Consider the following 23,329-nt stretch of genomic DNA (forward strand, 5'->3'; position numbering starts at 1 on the left):
CTGCACCTCGACTGTATACAACATTGATACTGAGTACTTACACTGCATCTCGACTGTATACAACACTGATACTTAGTACTTACACTACATCTCGACTGTATACAACATTGATACTTAGTACTTACACTGCACCTCGACTGTATACACCACTGATACTGAGTACTTACACTGCACCTCGACTGTATACAACACTGATACTTAGTACTTACACTGCATCCCGACTGTATACAACATTGATACTGAGTACTTACACTGCACCTCGACTGTATACAACATTGATACTGAGTACTTACACTGCATCTCGACTGTATACAACACTGATACTTAGTACTTACACTGCATCCCGACTGTATACAACATTGATACTGAGTACTTACACTGCACCTCGACTGTATACAACATTGATACTGAGTACTTACACTGCACCTCGACTGTATACAACACTGATACTTAGTACTTACACTGCATCCCGACTGTATACAACATTGATACTGAGTACTTACACTGCATCCCGACTGTATACAACACTGATACTTAGTACTTACACTGCATCCCGACTGTATACAACATTGATACTGAGTACTTACACTGCACCTCGACTGTATACAACATTGATACTTAGTACTTACACTGCATCCCGACTGTATACAACACTGATACTTAGTACTTACACTGCATCCCGACTGTATACAACATTGATACTGAGTACTTACACTGCACCTCGACTGTATACAACATTGATACTTAGTACTTACACTGCATCCCGACTGTATACAACATTGATACTGAGTACTTACACTGCACCTCGACTGTATACAACATTGATACTGAGTACTTACACTGCATCTCGACTGTATACAACACTGATACTTAGTACTTACACTACATCTCGACTGTATACAACATTGATACTTAGTACTTACACTGCACCTCGACTGTATACACCACTGATACTGAGTACTTACACTGCACCTCGACTGTATACAACACTGATACTAGTACTTACACTGCACCTCGACTGTATACAACATTGATACTAGTACTTACACTGCACCTCGACTGTATACAACACTGATACTTAGTACTTACACTGCACCTCGACTGTATACAACATTGATACTAGTACTTACACTGCACCTCGACTGTATACAACACTGATACTTAGTACTTACACTACATCTCGACTGTATACAACATTGATACTGAGTACTTACACTGCACCTCGACTGTATACAACATTGATACTGAGTACTTACACTGCACCTCGACTGTATACAACATTGATACTTAGTACTTACACTGCACCTCGACTGTATACAACATTGATACTTAGTACTTACACTGCATCTCGACTGTATACAACATTGATACTTATTACTTACACTGCACCTCGACTGTATACAACATTGATACTTAGTACTTACACTGCACCTCGACTGTATACAACATTGATACTGAGTACTTACACTGCACCTCGACTGTATACAACATTGATACTAGTACTTACACTGCACCTCGACTGTATACAACATTGATACTTAGTACTTACACTGCACCTCGACTGTATACAACATTGATACTTAGTACTTACACTGCACCTCGACTGTATACAACATTGATACTTAGTACTTACACTGCACCTCGACTGTATACAACATTGATACTTAGTACTTACACTACATCTCGACTGTATACAACATTGATACTAGTACTTACACTGCACCTCGACTTTATACAACACTGATACTTAGTACTTACACTACATCTCGACTGTATACAACATTGATACTTAGTACTTACACTGCACCTCGACTGTATACAACATTGATACTGAGTACTTACACTGCACCTCGACTGTATACAACATTGATACTTAGTACTTACACTGCACCTCGACTGTATACAACATTGATACTTATTACTTACACTGCACCTCGACTGTATACAACATTGATACTTAGTACTTACACTGCACCTCGACTGTATACAACATTGATACTAGTACTTACACTGCACCTCGACTGTATACAACATTGATACTAGTACTTACACTGCATCTCGACTGTATACAACATTGATACTGAGTACTTACACTGCACCTCGACTGTATACAACATTGATACTGAGTACTTACACTGCACCTCGACTGTATACAACATTGATACTAGTACTTACACTGCACCTCGACTGTATACACCACTGATACTGAGTACTTACACTGCACCTCGACTGTATACAACATTGATACTGAGTACTTACACTGCACCTCGACTGTATACAACATTGATACTTAGTACTTACACTGCACCTCGACTGTATACAACATTGATACTTAGTACTTACACTGCACCTCGACTGTATACAACATTGATACTTAGTACTTACACTGCATCTCGACTGTATACAACACTGATACTTAGTACTTACACTACATCTCGACTGTATACAACACTGATACTTATTACTTACACTGCACCTCGACTGTATACAACATTGATACTTAGTACTTACACTGCACCTCGACTGTATACAACATTGATACTTAGTACTTACACTGCACCTCGACTGTATACAACATTGATACTTAGTACTTACACTGCACCTCGACTGTATACAACATTGATACTTAGTACTTACACTGCACCTCGACTGTATACAACATTGATACTTAGTACTTACACTACATCTCGACTGTATACAACATTGATACTAGTACTTACACTGCACCTCGACTTTATACAACACTGATACTTAGTACTTACACTACATCTCGACTGTATACAACATTGATACTTAGTACTTACACTGCACCTCGACTGTATACAACATTGATACTGAGTACTTACACTGCACCTCGACTGTATACAACATTGATACTTAGTACTTACACTGCACCTCGACTGTATACAACATTGATACTTATTACTTACACTGCACCTCGACTGTATACAACATTGATACTTAGTACTTACACTGCACCTCGACTGTATACAACATTGATACTAGTACTTACACTGCACCTCGACTGTATACAACATTGATACTAGTACTTACACTGCATCTCGACTGTATACAACATTGATACTGAGTACTTACACTGCACCTCGACTGTATACAACATTGATACTGAGTACTTACACTGCACCTCGACTGTATACAACATTGATACTAGTACTTACACTGCACCTCGACTGTATACACCACTGATACTGAGTACTTACACTGCACCTCGACTGTATACAACATTGATACTGAGTACTTACACTGCACCTCGACTGTATACAACATTGATACTTAGTACTTACACTGCACCTCGACTGTATACAACATTGATACTTAGTACTTACACTGCACCTCGACTGTATACAACATTGATACTTAGTACTTACACTGCATCTCGACTGTATACAACACTGATACTTAGTACTTACACTACATCTCGACTGTATACAACACTGATACTTATTACTTACACTGCACCTCGACTGTATACAACATTGATACTTAGTACTTACACTGCACCTCGACTGTATACAACATTGATACTTATTACTTACACTGCACCTCGACTGTATACAACATTGATACTTAGTACTTACACTGCACCTCGACTGTATACAACATTGATACTAGTACTTACACTGCACCTCGACTGTATACAACATTGATACTAGTACTTACACTGCATCTCGACTGTATACAACATTGATACTGAGTACTTACACTGCACCTCGACTGTATACAACATTGATACTGAGTACTTACACTGCACCTCGACTGTATACAACATTGATACTAGTACTTACACTGCACCTCGACTGTATACACCACTGATACTGAGTACTTACACTGCACCTCGACTGTATACAACATTGATACTGAGTACTTACACTGCACCTCGACTGTATACAACATTGATACTTAGTACTTACACTGCACCTCGACTGTATACAACATTGATACTTAGTACTTACACTGCACCTCGACTGTATACAACATTGATACTTAGTACTTACACTGCATCTCGACTGTATACAACATTGATACTTAGTACTTACACTGCACCTCGACTGTATACAACATTGATACTTAGTACTTACACTGCACCTCGACTGTATACAACACTGATACTTAGTACTTACACTACATCTCGACTGTATACAACACTGATACTTATTACTTACACTGCACCTCGACTGTATACAACATTGATACTAGTACTTACACTGCACCTCGACTTTATACAACACTGATACTTAGTACTTACACTACATCTCGACTGTATACAACATTGATACTTAGTACTTACACTGCACCTCGACTGTATACAACATTGATACTGAGTACTTACACTGCACCTCGACTGTATACAACATTGATACTTAGTACTTACACTGCACCTCGACTGTATACAACATTGATACTTATTACTTACACTGCACCTCGACTGTATACAACATTGATACTTAGTACTTACACTGCACCTCGACTGTATACACCACTGATACTGAGTACTTACACTGCACCTCGACTGTATACAACATTGATACTAGTACTTACACTGCACCTCGACTGTATACAACATTGATACTAGTACTTACACTGCACCTCGACTGTATACAACATTGATACTGAGTACTTACACTGCACCTCGACTGTATACAACACTGATACTAGTACTTACACTGCACCTCGACTGTATACAACACTGATACTTAGTACTTACACTACATCTCGACTGTATACAACATTGATACTTAGTACTTACACTGCACCTCGACTGTATACAACATTGATACTGAGTACTTACACTGCACCTCGACTGTATACAACATTGATACTAGTACTTACACTGCACCTCGACTGTATACAACATTGATACTTAGTACTTACACTGCATCTCGACTGTATACAACATTGATACTTAGTACTTACACTGCACCTCGACTGTATACAACATTGATACTGAGTACTTACACTGCACCTCGACTGTATACAACACTGATACTAGTACTTACACTGCATCTCGACTGTATACAACATTGATACTTAGTACTTACACTGCACCTCGACTGTATACAACATTGATACTGAGTACTTACACTGCACCTCGACTGTATACAACATTGATACTAGTACTTACACTGCACCTCGACTGTATACAACACTGATACTTAGTACTTACACTGCATCTCGACTGTATACAACATTGATACTTAGTACTTACACTGCACCTCGACTGTATACCACATTGATACTTAGTACTTACACTGCACCTCGACTGTATACAACATTGATACTTAGTCTTTACACTGCACCTCGACTGTATACAACATTGATACTAGTACTTACACTGCATCTCGACTGTATACAACATTGATACTTAGTACTTACACTGCACCTCGACTGTATACAACATTGATACTGAGTACTTACACTGCACCTCGACTGTATACAACACTGATACTTAGTACTTACACTGCACCTCGACTGTATACAACATTGATACTTAGTACTTACACTGCACCTCGACTGTATACAACATTGATACTTAGTACTTACACTGCACCTCGACTGTATACAACATTGATACTAGTACTTACACTGCACCTCGACTGTATACAACACTGATACTAGTACTTACACTGCACCTCGACTGTATACAACACTGATACTTAGTACTTACACTGCACCTCGACTGTATACAACACTGATACTTAGTACTTACACTGCACCTCGACTGTATACAACATTGATACTTAGTACTTACACTGCACCTCGACTGTATACAACATTGATACTTAGTACTTACAGTGCACCTCGACTGTATACAACATTGATACTTAGTACTTACACTGCATCTCGACTGTATACAACATTGATACTAGTACTTACACTGCATCTCGACTGTATACAACATTGATACTGAGTACTTACACTGCACCTCGACTGTATACAACATTGATACTAGTACTTACACTGCACCTCGACTGTATACAACATTGATACTTAGTACTTACACTGCATCTCGACTGTATACAACATTGATACTGAGTACTTACACTGCACCTCGACTGTATACAACATTGATACTAGTACTTACACTGCACCTCGACTGTATACAACATTGATACTTATTACTTACACTGCATCTCGACTGTATACAACATTGATACTTAGTACTTACACTGCACCTCGACTGTATACAACATTGATACTTATTACTTACACTGCACCTCGACTGTATACAACATTGATACTGAGTACTTACACTGCACCTCGACTGTATACAACATTGATACTAGTGCTTACACTGCACCTCGACTGTATATAACATTGATACTTATTACTTACACTGCACCTCGACTATAACACTGTCTTCTCCAGGTGGTGGTACGCCATTGTCAGCAACACATCTGTACTCCCCTGAGCTAGACTTGTACACTGTTGGGATAGTGTAGATCCGATCTGTGCCAACAATGTTCCCCCCATGGTACCAGGTATAATTTTGTGGGGAGGGGTTTGCTGCTGTGACTGAACAATCCGCCAAAATGACATTCTTCTCGCCAAGGAGGAAAATGTATTCTGTACATGGTTCCACGAGTGTTATTTTCATAGTTGGCGCATCTGAAACAATGTTGCGTTCCATGTATACACATCTTTGAACAGACCGCCTCCGTGGTCTAGTGGTAGAGCGTCCGCCCGGAGAGCGCAAGGTCCAGGGTTCGATCCCCAGCCGCCGGGGGTCAGGCTTGGTGACGTAGTTGTCATCGTACCCCGACGGCGATTCTCGGAACTCCTAACATTAATCACTGGATTATCTTGACCAGATTCGACAGGCTTTCGGGCCTCTGTCGTATAGCTGGCTGTTGCTGATTGCGGCGTTGAGCAAAAACCAGAACAGCAGAAACTCATATATCTAGCTTGTGGAACCGCAGGGAGATATGCAATCGTAAAATGTTCTGGCGTATACCACATATTATGTATTGGGGAAAACACTTTCCTTCGGTTTTGGTAGACAGACCACGCCCTGGGGAGAGGCATGCTCTGTCTACCAAAACCGAAGGAAAGTGTTTTTCCATACTTATAAATCGAAAATAAACTTAAAACAACATTTATCAACATTTTCATGTTTCGAACATACTTTCCATTATTCTTAGGAAACGTGCGCAAAATATCTGCGTACGGATCTTGTAAAGGACATTCTAAAAACCAGTGAGGCTTATCAACACCTCTGTAGCCTCGTGGTACACTCACTGGACTACAGATATGAAGGTTGCGAGGTCGATAATCGGGAATATAAAGAAAACATTTGTCATTTGATTTAACATTTCATTAAATGTTACAATATGAACGGAAGTTATATTAATATAATACCCAGGATATCATATAAAATCCCAGAGACATTACACCGTCCCTGTTTATGAGATTAACCCGACTGGAAAGTAAAACTTCACAATAGGTTTTAATGCCTATAGAAAGAAGTCTCTTACTTAATAGCGATCCTAATGAAAGGTTTATAAGTTTGGTACTTACAATGAACATCAACTATAACACTGTCTTCTCCGGGCGGTGATACGCCATTGTCAGCAACACATCTGTACTGCCCGGAGCTAGACTTGTACACTGTGGGGATAGTGTAGATCCGATCTCTGCCAACAATGTTCCCCCCATGGTACCAGGTAAAGACTGACAACAAGGGGTTAGCTGATGTCACATCACAGGTCAAAGATACATTGTTAACACCAAGTAAATATACGAACCCCAACTGTGAGTCGACAGGAGCTATAGCAACCGTAGGTGGATCTGAAATGAGTTTCAGTACATATGTAAAAAACATATACCTATTATTATCACCATTGATAATAACACTGTTGGCGTTTTAATTGTGTCGCCCTTTTTACATGTGACTTAATTGGGTGGTTGTGGATGCACATGGTGGGTGGTTGTGGATGTAGAGAGTGGGTGATTGTGGATGTAGAGGGAGGATGGTTGTGGATGTAGAGGGAGGATGGTTGTGGATACAGAGGGTGGATGGTTGTGGATGTAGAGAGTGGGTGGTTGTGGATGTAGAGGGAGGATGGTTGTGGATGTAGAGGGTGGGTGGTTGTGGATGGAGAGGGAGGATGGTTGTGGATACAGAGGGAGGATGGTTGTGGATGTAGAGAATGGATGGTTGTGGATGCAGAGGGTTGGTGGTTGTGGATGTAGAGAGTGGATGGTTGTGGATACAGAGGGTGCATGGTTGTGGATGTAGAGGGTGGATGGTTGTGGATGTAGAGGGAGGATGGTTGTGGATGTAGAGGGAGGATGGTTGTGGATACAGAGGGTTGGTGGTTGTGGATGTAGAGAGTGGGTGGTTGTGGATGCAGAGGGAGGATGGTTGTGGATACAGAGGGTGGATGGTTGTGGATGCAGAGAGCGGGTGGTTGTGGATGCAGAGGGTTGGTGGTTGTGGATGCAGAGGGTTGGTGGTTGTGGATGCAGAGGGTTGGTGGTTGTGGATGGAGAGGGTGGGTGGTTGTGGATGCAGAGGGAGGATGGTTGTGGATACAGAGGGTGCATGGTTGTGGATGCAGAGAGCGGGTGGTTGTGGATGCAGAGGGTTGGTGGTTGTGGATGCAGAGGGTGCATGGTTGTGGATGCAGAGGGTTGGTGGTTGTGGATGGAGAGGGTGGGTGGTTGTGGATGCAGAGGGAGGATGGTTGTGGGTGTAGAGAGTGGGTGGTTGTGGATGTAGGGAGTGGGTGATTGTGGATGTAGAGGGAGGATGGTTGTGGATGTAGAGAGTGGATGGTTGTGGATGCAGAGGGAGGATGGTTGTGGATGTAGAGAGTGGATGGTTGTGGATGCAGAGGGTGGATGGTTGTGGATGTAGAGGGTGGGTGGTTGTGGATGTAGAGGGAGGATGGTTGTGGATGTAGAGGGAGGATGGTTGTGGATACAGAGGGTGGGTGGTTGTGGATGTAGAGGGTGGGTGGTTGTGGATGTAGAAGGTGGGTGGTTGTGGATGCAGAGGGTGGATGGTTGTGGATGTAGAGAGTGGGTGGTTGTGGATGCAGAGGGAGGATGGTTGTGGATGTAGAGGGTGGGTGGTTGTGGATGGAGAGGGAGGATGGTTGTGGATACAGAGGGTGGATGGTTGTGGATGTAGAGAGTGGATGGTTGTGGATACAGAGAGTGGATGGTTGTGGATGTAGAGGGTGGATGGTTGTGGATGTAGAGGGAGGATGGTTGTGGATGCAGAGGGTGGATGGTTGTGGATGTAGAGGGTGGATGGTTGTGGATGGAGAGGGAGGATGGTTGTGGATGTAGAGGGAGGATGGTTGTGGATGTAGAGGGTGGGTGGTTGTGGATGGAGAGGGAGGATGGTTGTGGATGCAGAGGGTGGATGGTTGTGGATGTAGAGAGTGGATGGTTGTGGATACAGAGAGTGGATGGTTGTGGATGTAGAGGGTGGATGGTTGTGGATGTAGAGGGAGGATGGTTGTGGATGCAGAGGGTGGATGGTTGTGGATGTAGAGGGAGGATGGTTGTGGATACAGAGGGTGGATGGTTGTGGATGTAGAGAGTGGGTGGTTGTGGATGTAGAGGGTGGGTGGTTGTGGATGTAGAGGGAGGATGGTTGTGGATGTAGAGGGTGGGTGGTTGTGGATGGAGAGGGAGGATGGTTGTGGATGCAGAGGGAGGATGGTTGTGGATGTAGAGAGTGGATGGTTGTGGATACAGAGGGTGCATGGTTGTGGATACAGAGGGAGGATGGTTGTGGATGTAGAGAATGGATGGTTGTGGATGCAGAGGGAGGATGGTTGTGGATACAGAGGGTGCATGGTTGTGGATACAGAGGGTGCATGGTTGTGGATACAGAGGGAGGATGGTTGTGGATGTAGAGAGTGGGTGGTTGTGGATGTAGAGAGTGGATGGTTGTGGATACAGAGGGTGCATGGTTGTGGATACAGAGGGAGGATGGTTGTGGATACAGAGGGAGGATGGTTGTGGATACAGAGGGTGCATGGTTGTGGATACAGAGGGTGCATGGTTGTGGATACAGAGGGAGGATGGTTGTGGATACAGAGGGAGGATGGTTGTGGATACAGAGGGTGCATGGTTGTGGATACAGAGGGAGGATGGTTGTGGATACAGAGGGAGGATGGTTGTGGATACAGAGGGAGGATGGTTGTGGATGCAGAGGGAGGATGGTTGTGGATACAGAGGGGGGATGGTTGTGGATGTAGAGAATGGATGGTTGTGGATGCAGAGGGTTGGTGGTTGTGGATGTAGAGAGTGGGTGGTTGTGGATGCAGAGGGAGGATGGTTGTGGATACAGAGGGTGGATGGTTGTGGATGCAGAGAGCGGGTGGTTGTGGATGCAGAGGGTTGGTGGTTGTGGATGCAGAGGGTGGGTGGTTGTGGATGTAGAGAATGGATGGTTGTGGATGCAGAGGGTTGGTGGTTGTGGATGTAGAGAGTGGGTGGTTGTGGATACAGAGGGTGGGTGGTTCTGGATGTAGAGAGTGGGTGGTTGTGGATGCAGAGGGTGGGTGGTTGTGGATGCAGAGAGTGGGTGGTTGTGGATACAGAGGGTGGGTGGTTGTGGATACAGAGAGTGGGTGGTTGTGGATGCAGAGGGTGGTTGGTTGTGGATGTAGAGAATGGATGGTTGTGGATGCAGAGGGTTAGTGGTTGTGGATGTAGAGAGTGGGTGGTTGTGGATGCAGAGGGTTGGTGGTTCTGGATGCAGAGGGTGGACGGTTGTGGATGCAGAGGGTTGGTGGTTGTGGATGTAGAGAGCGGGTGGTTGTGGATGTAAAGAGTGGATGGTTGTGGATGTAGAGAGTGGATGGTTGTGGATGTAGAGAGTGGATGGTTGTGGATGTAAAGAGTGGATGGTTGTGGATACAGAGAGTGGATGGTTGTGGATGTAGAGGGTGGATGGTTGTGGATGTAGAGGGAGGATGGTTGTGGATGTAGAGGGAGGATGGTTGTGGATGCAGAGGGTGGATGGTTGTGGATGTAGAGGGTGGATGGTTGTGGATGCAGAGGGTGGATGGTTGTGGATGTAGAGGGTGGATGGTTGTGGATACAGAGGGTGGGTGGTTGTGGATGTAGAGGGTGGGTGGTTGTGGATGCAGAGGGTGGGTGGTTGTGGATACAGAGGGAGGATCGTTGTGGATGTAGAGGGAGGATGGTTGTGGATACAGAGGGAGGATGGTTGTGGATGCAGAGGGAGGATGGTTGTGGATGCAGAGGGTGGATGGTTGTGGATACAGAGGGTGGATGGTTGTTGATGCAGAGGGTGGGTGGTTGTGGATGTAGGGAGTGGGTGGTTGTGGATGCAGAGAGTGGGTGGTTGTAGATACAGAGGGTGGATGGTTGTGGATACAGAGGGTGGATGGTTGTTGATGCAGAGGGTGGGTGGTTGTGGATGCAGAAGGTGGGTGGTTGTGGATGTAGAGGGAGGATGGTTGTGGATGCAGAGGGTGGATGGTTGTGGATGCAGAGGGTGGGTGGTTGTGGATGTAGAGAGTTGGTGGTTGTGGATGCAGAGGGTGGATGGTTGTGGATACAGAGGGTGGATGGTTGTTGATGCAGAGGGTGGGTGGTTGTGGATGCAGAAGGTGGATGGTTGTGGATGTAGAGGGAGGATGGTTGTGGATGTAGAGGGAGGATGGTTGTGGATGCAGAGGGTGGATGGTTGTGGATGCAGAGGGTGGGTGGTTGTGGATGTAAGGAGTGGGTGATTGTGGATACAGAGGGTGGGTGGTTGTGGATGTAGGGAGTGGGTGGTTGTGGATGCAGAGAGTGGGTGGTTGTGGATGCAGAGGGTGGGTGGTTGTGGATGCAGAGAGTGGGTGGTTGTGGATACAGAGGGTGGGTGGTTGTGGATGCAGAGAGTGGGTGGTTGTAGATACAGAGGGTGGATGGTTGTGGATACAGAGGGTGGATGGTTGTTGATGCAGAGGGTGGGTGGTTGTGGATGTAGGGAGTGGGTGGTTGTGGATACAGAGGGTGGGTGGTTGTGGATACAGAGGGTGGGTGGTTGTAGATACAGAGGGTGGATGGTTGTGGATACAGAGGGTGGATGGTTGTTGATGCAGAGGGTGGATGGTTGTGGATGCAGAGGGTGGGTGGTTGTGGATGCAGAGGGTTGGTGGGTAGTTGGGTGGACACCAGAGAATCCACTTACACTTGACATTCAAAGCTACGGTGTTGCTTCTGCTTGTAGAGTACTGACAAGTCCAGGGGGCATGGTGTTCTACAGACACATTCCTAATGGTCAGCGAGTACGTGTGTGGTTGTCCGTCCTTGCGCGAACACAGATACCCGGCGTTCTCCATGACTTGTTTCCCTGTATGACCAAACACACGGCAGACAGGGGACTGGGACTTCTCCCCCTTGAAGATCACCAAACCTCCCTCGTTGTCCGTCGTCACGTCACACGTGAAGTTGAACTGGTGTCCACGAATGGTGGATGCATTGACTGGTTCAAGCGTTATGTCTCCACCTTCAGGAATACGAAGGGTACAATTTGAAATACAGGCTGAGGAAGACAACTCTGAGAATACTGATGCGCCGCCTGATCAGTGAAGCGTAGTAAAATTACTCAAAGATTACTCATGAATTGTGGAACATTGAAGGTTTTCTCAACAAACTGGTGAGTGAGTGAGTGAGTTAGGTTTAACGCCGCTTTTAACAGTGTTGCAGTTACCTTAATGTGGGAGGAAAGCCCGAAGTGATGCAGGTCTCAGACGTTTACCACTTCGGTGAAACCCACGAGCAAGGGTATGGTGCTGACAAACCTAGAAACATAACTGGGGCGAACCGGGATTCGAACCCATCATCATAGGTTTCTGGCGTGCCCCAGGAACGCAACTCTGCACAGCGAATCGCGGCGCCTTAGACGACTGTCCCACCCGTGCCCCCCAACTGGTAAATGATGATTTTATTGACGATGTGAAAACATTAGGTTGGTTGACTGAGACACAGCTTCATAATTATGATGTATCGACATATTTTTTGAATTAACTAATCTACCGTCTTCCCGAGAGCAAGAGCGTCCACTAGCAGCCTTGTCTTCCAAGTCTTGTTTCCAAGTAGAACTAGGCTTTGATACAGGACCCGTGACGATTCCGGGGTAGAATAAGTTTTCAGCAACCCATGCTTGCCGTAAAACGTGACTGTGCTTGTCGTAAAAGGCGATTAACGGGATCAGATGGTCAGGCTCGCTGACTTGGTTGATGCATGTCATAGTATCCCAATTGCGTAGATCGATGCTCATGATGTCAATCACTGGATTGTCTGCTCCAGACTCGATTATTTACAGACCGCCGTCATATAGCTGGAATATTGCTGAGTGCGGCGTTAAACAACAAACCATCCAACAACTTTGATACAGACTAGTGGACACGCTTGTCACGGGAAGATGGCCATCTACACACAAGATGCTATAAAGTTTTTATCATGCAACCAACTTACGTGTTGACATAGAATCGTCCAACAAAAACAAATATGACTTTTAACGAATCAAAGTATTGCATTTATGATATATGTATCCATTCTCTGTCAATAAAGTTCATTTCAAGGCGTCAATAGCGGTAATCTGACCGTGGTTGCTGTTCATAACGGTGAGTTGTGCGATCTTACGATCGTTTCACACACGATTTCGCCGAAATTAATTAAAACAATATTAAAAGGAATTTTGAATAAAATTAATGAAATAAGTTACGCCGCTTTTAGCAATATTCCAGCAATATCACGACGGGGGACACCACAAATGGGCTTCACACATTGTACCCATGTCGGGAATCGAACCCGGGTCTTCAGCGTGACGAGCGAACGCTTTAACCACTAGGCTACCCGACCGCCGCTTATATGCTAAAGCTTATCTCACAAACAATAATGTATTAAATATTAGACAGAATCTAGTACGACTAAGAACAGATGGGGCAGGGCTACAGACATGTGTTTGACGCAGAAAAAAATATCCAAAAGAAAACCGAATGTGTCAACTTTGTAATTTGAATATCGTTGATGATGAGTTTCACGTTCTTTTAACATGTCCATCGTATGATTGTAAGAAAAATGTATATACAGCCCCCAAATAATGAGAACTTTGTAATTGTGAACAAATCTGTTTTCTTATGATCGACACTATTAATATAATTGTTAAAACTTGGTCCAAGTGTACAAAGGGCCGAAAATGTTTTCGTTAACGTAATCCACACTATGCGTGCATATCCACTTCCCATTACAATAACATTATGTAAGGTTTCTGCTACGAGTTTTGTCTCTAGGGTGGGTTGTCAAGAGGATATACAGTAAACTACGGTTATAACGAACTCATATGGACCACTACTTTTAGTTCTTTATAACCGTAGTTCGGTGTAAGCGTGTTCGTTATAAATATAGTTTACTGTACTTAAACTGGACATGCAGTTAACTCTCCGACATATCTAAGTTCAAGATTAAAGGGTCTGTATGATGGGAACAACGCTTCTGTATGCATCTATGTTATGGAATTCCCAGGGATGTCCTCGGGAATGTGGAAAAAGTCCGTCATTTCAACAATACAATTTCTCGAATAACGTTTGAACGTCAAAATGTGTTGTTCATACACTTTTGAACGTCAGTTTGGCGATCATGATTTCTCGTCCAATGGAAAAGCGGTATATCGTGCTAAAAACTGTTATTATGTAGTGTTAAACGATGTAGTGGTATGTAATGTGATGTTTATATTATATAATATTGATAACGTATAATGGTTATATCGTGTGATGGTTATGGGTTCAATGTGTGCCGCCCATTTCTGGTGTCCCCCGATGTGATATTCCTGGGATATTTTGCTGAAAGAGGCGTAAAACTATACTCACTCACTCACTCCACTACCCCACCCCACCCCACCCCTCACACACTTACTCACTCACTCACTCACTCACTCACTCCACCACCCCCTCACACACTCGCCCCACCAGCAACTCACTCACTGCAATGGTAATACCATGTGATGGTATATCATGCAGTGTATATATCATGTAACGTTATAGCATGTTCTATTATGTCATGTAATGTTATGTAAGGAAATGTGTATATAGTGTAACGGTTATATCACGGAATAGTAATAACAGTTGTTTCACATAATAACAGTCAGACGACGGACAAGGTCAGGTTGTTGATGGAAACAATATGAGCAATATGGCTTCTCAGTATTACTATATGTGGCTACGTCACAAGTGACGTCACTATGACATCGCAATGTTCTCGTGAGAGCAGCCAAGGCAAAAAAATAACGAAACGTTTGAATCGCAAGGTTGTACATTTCGTCTAACATTTCACACTCAAGTGTTACGAATCAGTGAATATTCGAATCCTATATAGTTCTACAACTATTACTACTACTAATGATACTGCTACTATTTCTACTGCTGTAACTACCTCCTACTACTACTACTGCTACTACTACTACTACTACCACTACGTCTACTCCTGCTGCAGCTACTACTATTTCTACTACTACTACTACTTCTACTCCTGCTACTGCTACAACTACTACTACCACTACTGCTTCTACTACTAGTACTACTACTACTTCTACTACTTCTACTTCTGGTACTAGTGCTACTACTACTACTGCTATTGCTATTACTACAGCTGCTGCTACTCATGCTGCTGCTACTACTACTACTACTACTACTACTACTACTACTACTACAGTCTTTATATGTTATATCAAAAACAAAATATTCTCTCAGAAAGAAGAGGGCACGGGTGGCTACTACTTCTATTCCTGGTACTACTACTACTGCTGCTATTACTATTATAGCTACTGCTACTACTACTACCACTACCACTATCACTATCACTGCTGCTGCAACTCCTGCTGCTGATGCAACTACTACTTCTACTGATACTACCTCTACTGCTACTGCTGCTACTGCTACTACTACTGCTACTGCTGCTACTGCTACTACTACTGCTACTGCTACTGCTGCTACTGCTACTACTACTTCTACTGCTACTGCTACTACTACTGCTACTGCCACTACTACTACTGCTACTACTACTTCTGCTGATATTGCTATTACTACAGCTGCTGCTACTCATGCTGCTACTACTACTACTACTACTACTACTACTACTACTACTACTACAGACTTTATATGTTATATCAAAAACAAAATATTCTCTCAGAAAGAAGAGGGCACGGGTGGCCCAGCCAGCGCCGCAATACGCTTTGCAGAGTGATGTCCCTTGGGCACGCCAGAAACCTACGATTGTGGGTTTGAATCCCGGTTCGCCCCGATAATGTTTCTAGGTTTGTCAGCACCATACCTGTGCTCATGGGTTTCACCGAAGTGGTAAATGTCTGAGACCTGCATCACTTTGAGCTTTCCTCCCACATTAAGCTGACACGCCGTGATATAACTGGAAATACTGTTAAAAGCGCGGTAAAACCCAACTCACTAATTCAATGTGGCTGTCACTACCTAAGCGATGATGGTTGCATGTGTTGTGGTATTCCGATAAACCCTGTCAATAGAAAGGCACTGTAACTTCAGGAAACATTCATACTACTACTGCTGCTACTACTACTGCTGCTACTACTACTTCTACTACTACTAGTACTACTACTACTACTACTACTACTACTATTACTACTACTAATGATACTGCTACCATTATTACTGCTGTAACTACCTCCTACTACTACTGCTACTACTACTACTACTACTACTACTACCACTACGTCTACTCCTGCTGCAGCTACTACTATTTCTACTACTACTTCTACTCCTGCTACTGCTACAACTACTACTTCCACTACTGCTTCTACTGCTAGTACTACTACTACTTCTACTACTACTACCTCTTCTTCTGGTACTACTGCTTCTACTACTTCTACTCTTGGTACTACTACTGCTGCTATTACTATTACAGCTACTACTACTACTACTGCTACTACTGTTGCTATTACTATTACAGCTACTACTACTACTACTGCTATAACTACCTACAGCTACTACTACTACTACTACTACTACTACCACTACTACTATCACTGCTGCTGCTACTACTGATGCTGATGCAACTACTACTGCTGCTACTACTCCTACTGCTGCTACTACTACTGCTGCTGCTGCTGCTACGGCCACGGCTACTTCTGCTACTACTATTGCTACTGCTGTTAGTACTACTATTATTCCCCCTGCTGCTGCTACTGCTGATGCATCTACTACTTCTACTGATACTACTGATACTACTACTGCTACTAATACTAATACTACTGCTACTACTACTTCTGCTGCTATTGCTATTACCACAGCTGCTGCTACTCATGCTGCTACTATTACTACTACTACTACTACTACTACTACTACTACAGTCTTTATATGTTATATCAAAAACATAATATTCTCTCAGAAAGTAGAAGGCACGGGTGGCCCAACCATCTTTGGCGCCGCAATACGCTTTGCAGAGTGGTGTCCCTTGGGCACGCCAGACACCTACGATTGTGGGTTTGAATCCCGGTTCGCCCCGATTATGTTTCTAGGTTTGTCAGCACCATACCTGTGCTCGTGGGTTTCACCGAAGTGGTAAATGTCCGAGACCTGCATCACTTCGGGCTTTCCTCCCACATTAAGCTGACACGCCGTGATATAACTGGAAAACTGATAAAAGCGGCGTTAAACCCAACTCACTCACTCTCTCTCTTGCTACCACGGCAACGCCTACTGCAACTACCACATTCTACTTCTACTACTGCAACGTATACTACTGCTACCACCTTCTTCTTCTACTACTACTGCTACTACTACTAGTCCTACTGCTTCTACTGATACTACTGCTTCTAGTGCTATTACTGCTGCTGCTACTGATACTACAGTAAACTACGGTTATAACGAACTCAAAGGGACAACTAATTTTAGTTCGTTATAACCGTAATTCGTTATAAGCATATATACAGCAATACTACAGCATATAGTCGGGACTAAAAAGTAAGTTCGTTATATCCGTTAGTTCTTTATAAGCGTGTTCGTTATAACCGTAGTTTACTGTACTACTTCTACTGCTACTACTGCTAATAATAGTTCTACTTCTATTGCTACTACTACTACTACTACTACTACTATTACTACTGCTACTACAACTCCTCCAGCCGCTACTACGACTACTGCTACTCCTGCTGATACTATTACTACTGCTACTACTCTTGCTGCTACTACTGCAACTACTACTTTAACTACCTACAACTACTACTACTACTACTACTACTACTACTACTACTACTACTACAAATACTACTACTCCACCCGAAATATGTTAAATCATACTCCGTGAAAAGAATCCTTATAAGGAACCAGTACGTGTCCATCTGCCTGATATATCTCAGCGCCCAGGAAGTGAGCCTACAACCCTCCTAGCGGCCTTCCGTGTAGCGACGTACAGACAGTAGGATAACTGAAGAGCTGCATTCTGTCAGACATTCATGGGTTACAGTTTAGAGAAGATTGTTTGTGTGTTGTTGCTATGTGACGGCGGTCTGTAAATTATCGAGTCTGGACCAGACAATCCAGTGATTGACATCATGAGCATCAAGCCAAAACGCAATTGGGATACAATGACATGCATCAACCAAGTCAGTGAGCCTGACCACCCGATTCCGTTAGTCGCCTCTTCCGACAAGCATAGTCACCTTATATGGTAAGCATGGGTTGCTGAAGACCTATTCTACTTCTTCACTGTTTTGAGAAGATTGAGAAACTGGTTAACTGGTTATGTTTATGAAGGCATGTCCTGAGAGGTACAAAGTGAAGCAATAAATCCCAAATCCGAAATCTAGTAGCCGATTAATCGACAAAACAACCCTTTTAATTTATATTAATGGACTAGTGGATTAACAGATACATATTTCCTTCATCACTTGACGTACGGAAATCACACCTTCTCATTGTTATATCCTTTATAATGATAATAAAATCAAATAACTGATACCATAAATGATACTCACAAAGACCACGAGATACCCAGATTGTCCCCAACAGCAGGATATCAAACATGACTGCCATTGTTCTGAACACTGTCAATGCGGAGTCGTTCATCAGATAAACAAGCCTGCCTTATCGGGGAATGCTATCATCTCACGAGGAGCATCTATTTAAACATATATAACTTTCTGATACAGGCACACTAACATGCAGCTATTAGGCCCATTCAAAATAAATACTCGTTTGTCCGTCCTATCGACACCTTATCTTTATTTTGTATTGTTTTACACTACGACGACCTTGAAAATAGACGATCTAAGGCAAAATTATTTAATCCAGTATTTTCTGGTGTAAATTAACGGGTTTTAAAATGACTCTACGTCCTTTGACCTATGTTTAAAATTATAATAAGAAGTGTCGATTCTGGAGTGAGAGTACCTCAAAACAGTAGGTTTGTCGGGGGCACGGGTGGCCCAGTCGTCTAAGGCGCCGCGACTCGCTGTGCAGAGTTGCGTTCCTTGGGCACGCCAGAAACCTATGATTGTGGGTTCGAATCCCGGTTCGCCCCAATTATGTTTCTAGGTTTGTCAGCACCATACCCGTGCTCGTGGGTTTCACCGAAGTGGTAAACGTCTAAGACCTGCATCACTTCGGGCTTTCCTCCCACATTAAGCTGACACGCCGCGATATAACTGGAATACTGTTAAAAGCGGCGTTAAACCCAACTCACTCACTCACTCAGTAGGTTTGTCGCCATTCTCCCATGACGGCAGGACCGCTGTAAACTGGAAGTCTTTTGGGACGCAGTATAACACATGGGTACAACGGTCAGCGATCTTTGAAGAATGTAAGAAATGTTGTTCACGTCCCAGATTAACTTCTTACATTCTTCTGGTTCAAAATAATGGTTCAAAATACTTCGCATTCTTCACAGTCATGACAGATTTCCCAATTAGGCAAAACTAAGGATTACATAAACTACGTTATGCTTTGTCATTGTTTTCATGTAATACTATTGTGAAATAGTGAGTGAGTGAGTATGGTTTTACGCCGCGTTTAGCAATATTCACACATTGTACCCATGTCGGGAATCGAACCCGGGTCTTCGGCGTGACGAGTGAACGCTTTAACCACTAGGCTACCCGACCGCTCCGTTTGTGAAATAGAGCTTGAGGGATTAGGAAAGTATGAAATCTTCTGTTTACATCTGCCTGCTGTTTTTAATACAATAATGAGTGAGTGAGTGAGTGGGTATGGTTTTACGCCGCTTTTAGCAATATTCCAGCAATATCACGGCGGGGGACACCAGAAATGGGCTTCACACATTGTACCCATGTCGAGAATCGAACCCCGGTCTTCGGCGTGACGAGCGAACGCTTTAACCACTAGGCTATCCGACCGCCCAATACAATAATGAGGAATAAGATTTCTTAATTTTTGGCCTTATCGTCGACAGGAATTAAACACTGTGGTCTGAACGCCCTGGTCTTCCTTCCTTGTCACGCAAACACAATCAACATGTTTCTGTCTAAGTGAGTGAGTGACTTAGTTATGTTAAACGCCGCTTTAAACAGTATTCCAGTCATATAACGGCGTGACAGCTTCTTGTGGAAGGAAAGCCCGAAGTGACTTCGGTGAAACCCACGAGCACGGGTATGGTGCTGACAAACCTAGAAATATAATCGCGGCGAACCGGGATTCGAACCCACAGTTATCTGGCGTGCCCAAGGGACGTTACTCTGCACAGCGAATTGCGGTGTCTAAGACGGTTGGGCCTCCTTCTTTCAAAGAGAATATTATGTTTTTGATATAACATATAGAGAGTGTACCGTCGAATTTTAGCTTTGTTTAGATGTGGATCCTTGCCATAGAAAATGGGTTTTTTAACAAACCAGCAACAAATACTTTAGATGGAATTTGTACACGGTTGTTTAAATAGTTAAATAGGTGAGGTGAGGTGAAATGGGATTTAACGTTGCGTCCAAGATTATTGCTCTTATATAGCGACGTGCATGCACGTGTGTGTGTGTGAGTGTGTGTGTGTGTGTGTGTGTGTGTGGTATTTTATTTATTACCCACATTAAATATATATGTAAGTGTGAAGACATAACAACTTTTCTTCGTTGACAGACCGAACTGAAAACGGTTGCAAAATCTGGTTGCGCATGAATATTGATATATGCCCAAATATGGGCACTGTTGACATTTCTTTGCATATACATTAACAACATGCGCCTGCATTTGTGTTTTCAAAAACAACAGCACCAACGCTCAAGATCCTTTTGGAAGAATTTCTTCAACCTATGAGAATTCAAGCGCCATGTTGTTAGTACGCAGGACCCTATCAGAAAATTTGAAAAGTCACATAACCGGAATATCGGACCAACAGTCGGTCACTCGCACTGCCATCTGTGCATTCAAAAAATGGTTCGGTTTCCTTGATCTATCAGCTGAATTTATATCATGTCCGTACCATTTTGGACGAGGGAAATCAAAGTGTTCGCCAATGACAGTGATGTTTACAGTACCACCCTATACTGAAGACGTGCAATTCAACACGCCCAAGTCTGCTTGCATGTCAGTGGCAGCTTCGAACGAAGGGCAAGGTCACCACCGGAATAAGAAAAGACAACCGTGATCTACTCGGCGTTTTACGCTAGAGATAAGGGGTGTTATTGTTCACCTTTTGGATATTTTGGGCCACATAATCAGAAATCAGGCACACTTCTACGGAGTTTTCGAATGATTTGTATCGGAAATGTTCAGTTTGGGTGATCTGGTCGTGCAGTCGTGAACAAACAACTCCCGAAACAGTGCCACAAAATACGCTTCGAAGAAGACACCGATGGCTCAACCGGATCATCCCAAGAAAGTCTAGATATCTGTCCAGATAGTCTAAACTGACTTCATTTCACCACGCTTATCCTTTTACGTTAAATCAACTTGGAAGTTGCGAAAGTAGTCGGGTGCGTCGCGATCATTGGGACCCTCGATCTATTGAACGGTAGTCGTACATTGTAAATGGATATAGCTCCATTTAATTATGTCTGTAGAAGCTCAATGCATAATTTATATAGGATGCAAACCGAATTTAATGCGTGTGACTATCTTGTTTGGTTTAATAAAGTGTTTGTAAATATCTCTCGCTCTCATGAGATTGCTTCAGTTCTGCCTTGTAGTTGCAAAATGAATGACGTCTCGCGATATTCTATGTATGAAAAAAGTAGTGCCGGTGTGACAGAGGTCACGGTTATCCAATCAAAACGAATAAAACAAGGTCAACCTTGTACGACACACGTGTGACGTGCGGATTTAGTATCTTACCACCTGTATCTTCACCACGTGGGTAATAAGTGAATTTATGAAAACTGTTCTAAATGATTGCCTCAGCGTGTAATCTGATCGAATTGCATGGTCCGTTGTTCTTGCTGTGCGATGGTAGTCAGTCAGGGTTTACTTTTAACTAAATCTATTTTCGTAAGGAAGTGCTTTCAGTGAGTGTGTATCTCTCACAGACAAAATGAAAGGAACACAAAAGACATATCCGCGCGTGGCAAGAAATGACACTGGTACTTTTGTTTGATGAACTAGTACACCCCCATGCAACACAATACCCCATTTCGCGAGTTCAATACGCCGGGAATACCGGAAAGTCACTTCATTGTCATGTAGGTTAATGCGCTGTAAACAGGAAAATAGCATCCGTTTCCTTCCTATGAAGGTACCAGCTACAGCTCGACCTCTGGCTGGGGGAGTGTGTGAATGAGTATAATTTTACGCCGCTTTTAGCAATATTCCAGCAATATCACGGCTACGTTTTGTATACGTACGCCAGTGGTGGTGGAATGGGGTTTAACGTCGCGTCCAAGATTATTGCACTTATATAGCGACGTGCATGCACGTGTGTGTGTTTGTGTGGCTGCTTGTACTAGTCCGGACTGATGCCGATTTATAGTGCTAGCTCACTGAGATACCACGCCGCAGTTTAACATGAATACCCCACTCAGACACAGTATACTGACTCCGAGCCGACCAGTCCTTGTTTTAGCCCCTTAATGCCGAGCGCCAGACAGGGTAACAACGAGTACCATCTTTTAACGTCTTTTGGTATGACGCGGCCGGGGATCGAACCCCGGACCTTCCGCTCCGGGCGGACGCTCTACCACTAGACCACGGAGGCAGTCCGTACACCGGTAATGAGACGTCAATAACATCCCGTATATTTCAAATTCAGCTGCGATACATTCATCCTTATGTAGCAGGGCGTGGAGTCATCCCACAGATGACATCCTTACCTTGTCAGCTTGCTGACGGGGTTAACCTCTTTGGTCATGTGGACAAGGCGT

General features: G+C 43.6%; 1 protein-coding gene across 1 annotated transcript in view; it reads right to left on the minus strand.

Moving 5' to 3' along the window:
• Positions 1–19,097, minus strand: part of LOC139457459 (cell adhesion molecule CEACAM1-like) — a 28,907-nt gene extending 9,810 nt beyond the window's left edge. The window contains exons 1-4 of the mRNA XM_071238847.1: positions 19,007–19,097; positions 12,188–12,505; positions 7,537–7,806; positions 6,355–6,627 (exon numbers count right to left, since the gene is read on the minus strand). Of these exons, the coding sequence (XP_071094948.1) occupies positions 6,355–6,627; positions 7,537–7,806; positions 12,188–12,505; positions 19,007–19,097 (952 nt within the window). The remainder of the gene's footprint in view (positions 1–6,354; positions 6,628–7,536; positions 7,807–12,187; positions 12,506–19,006) is intronic.
• Positions 19,098–23,329: the final 4,232 nt, after the last annotated feature.

This window comes from Haliotis cracherodii, unplaced genomic scaffold (genome assembly GCF_022045235.1).
Source record: "Haliotis cracherodii isolate W230 unplaced genomic scaffold, xgHalCrac1.p SCAF_12, whole genome shotgun sequence".
NCBI lineage: Eukaryota > Metazoa > Mollusca > Gastropoda > Lepetellida > Haliotidae > Haliotis > Haliotis cracherodii.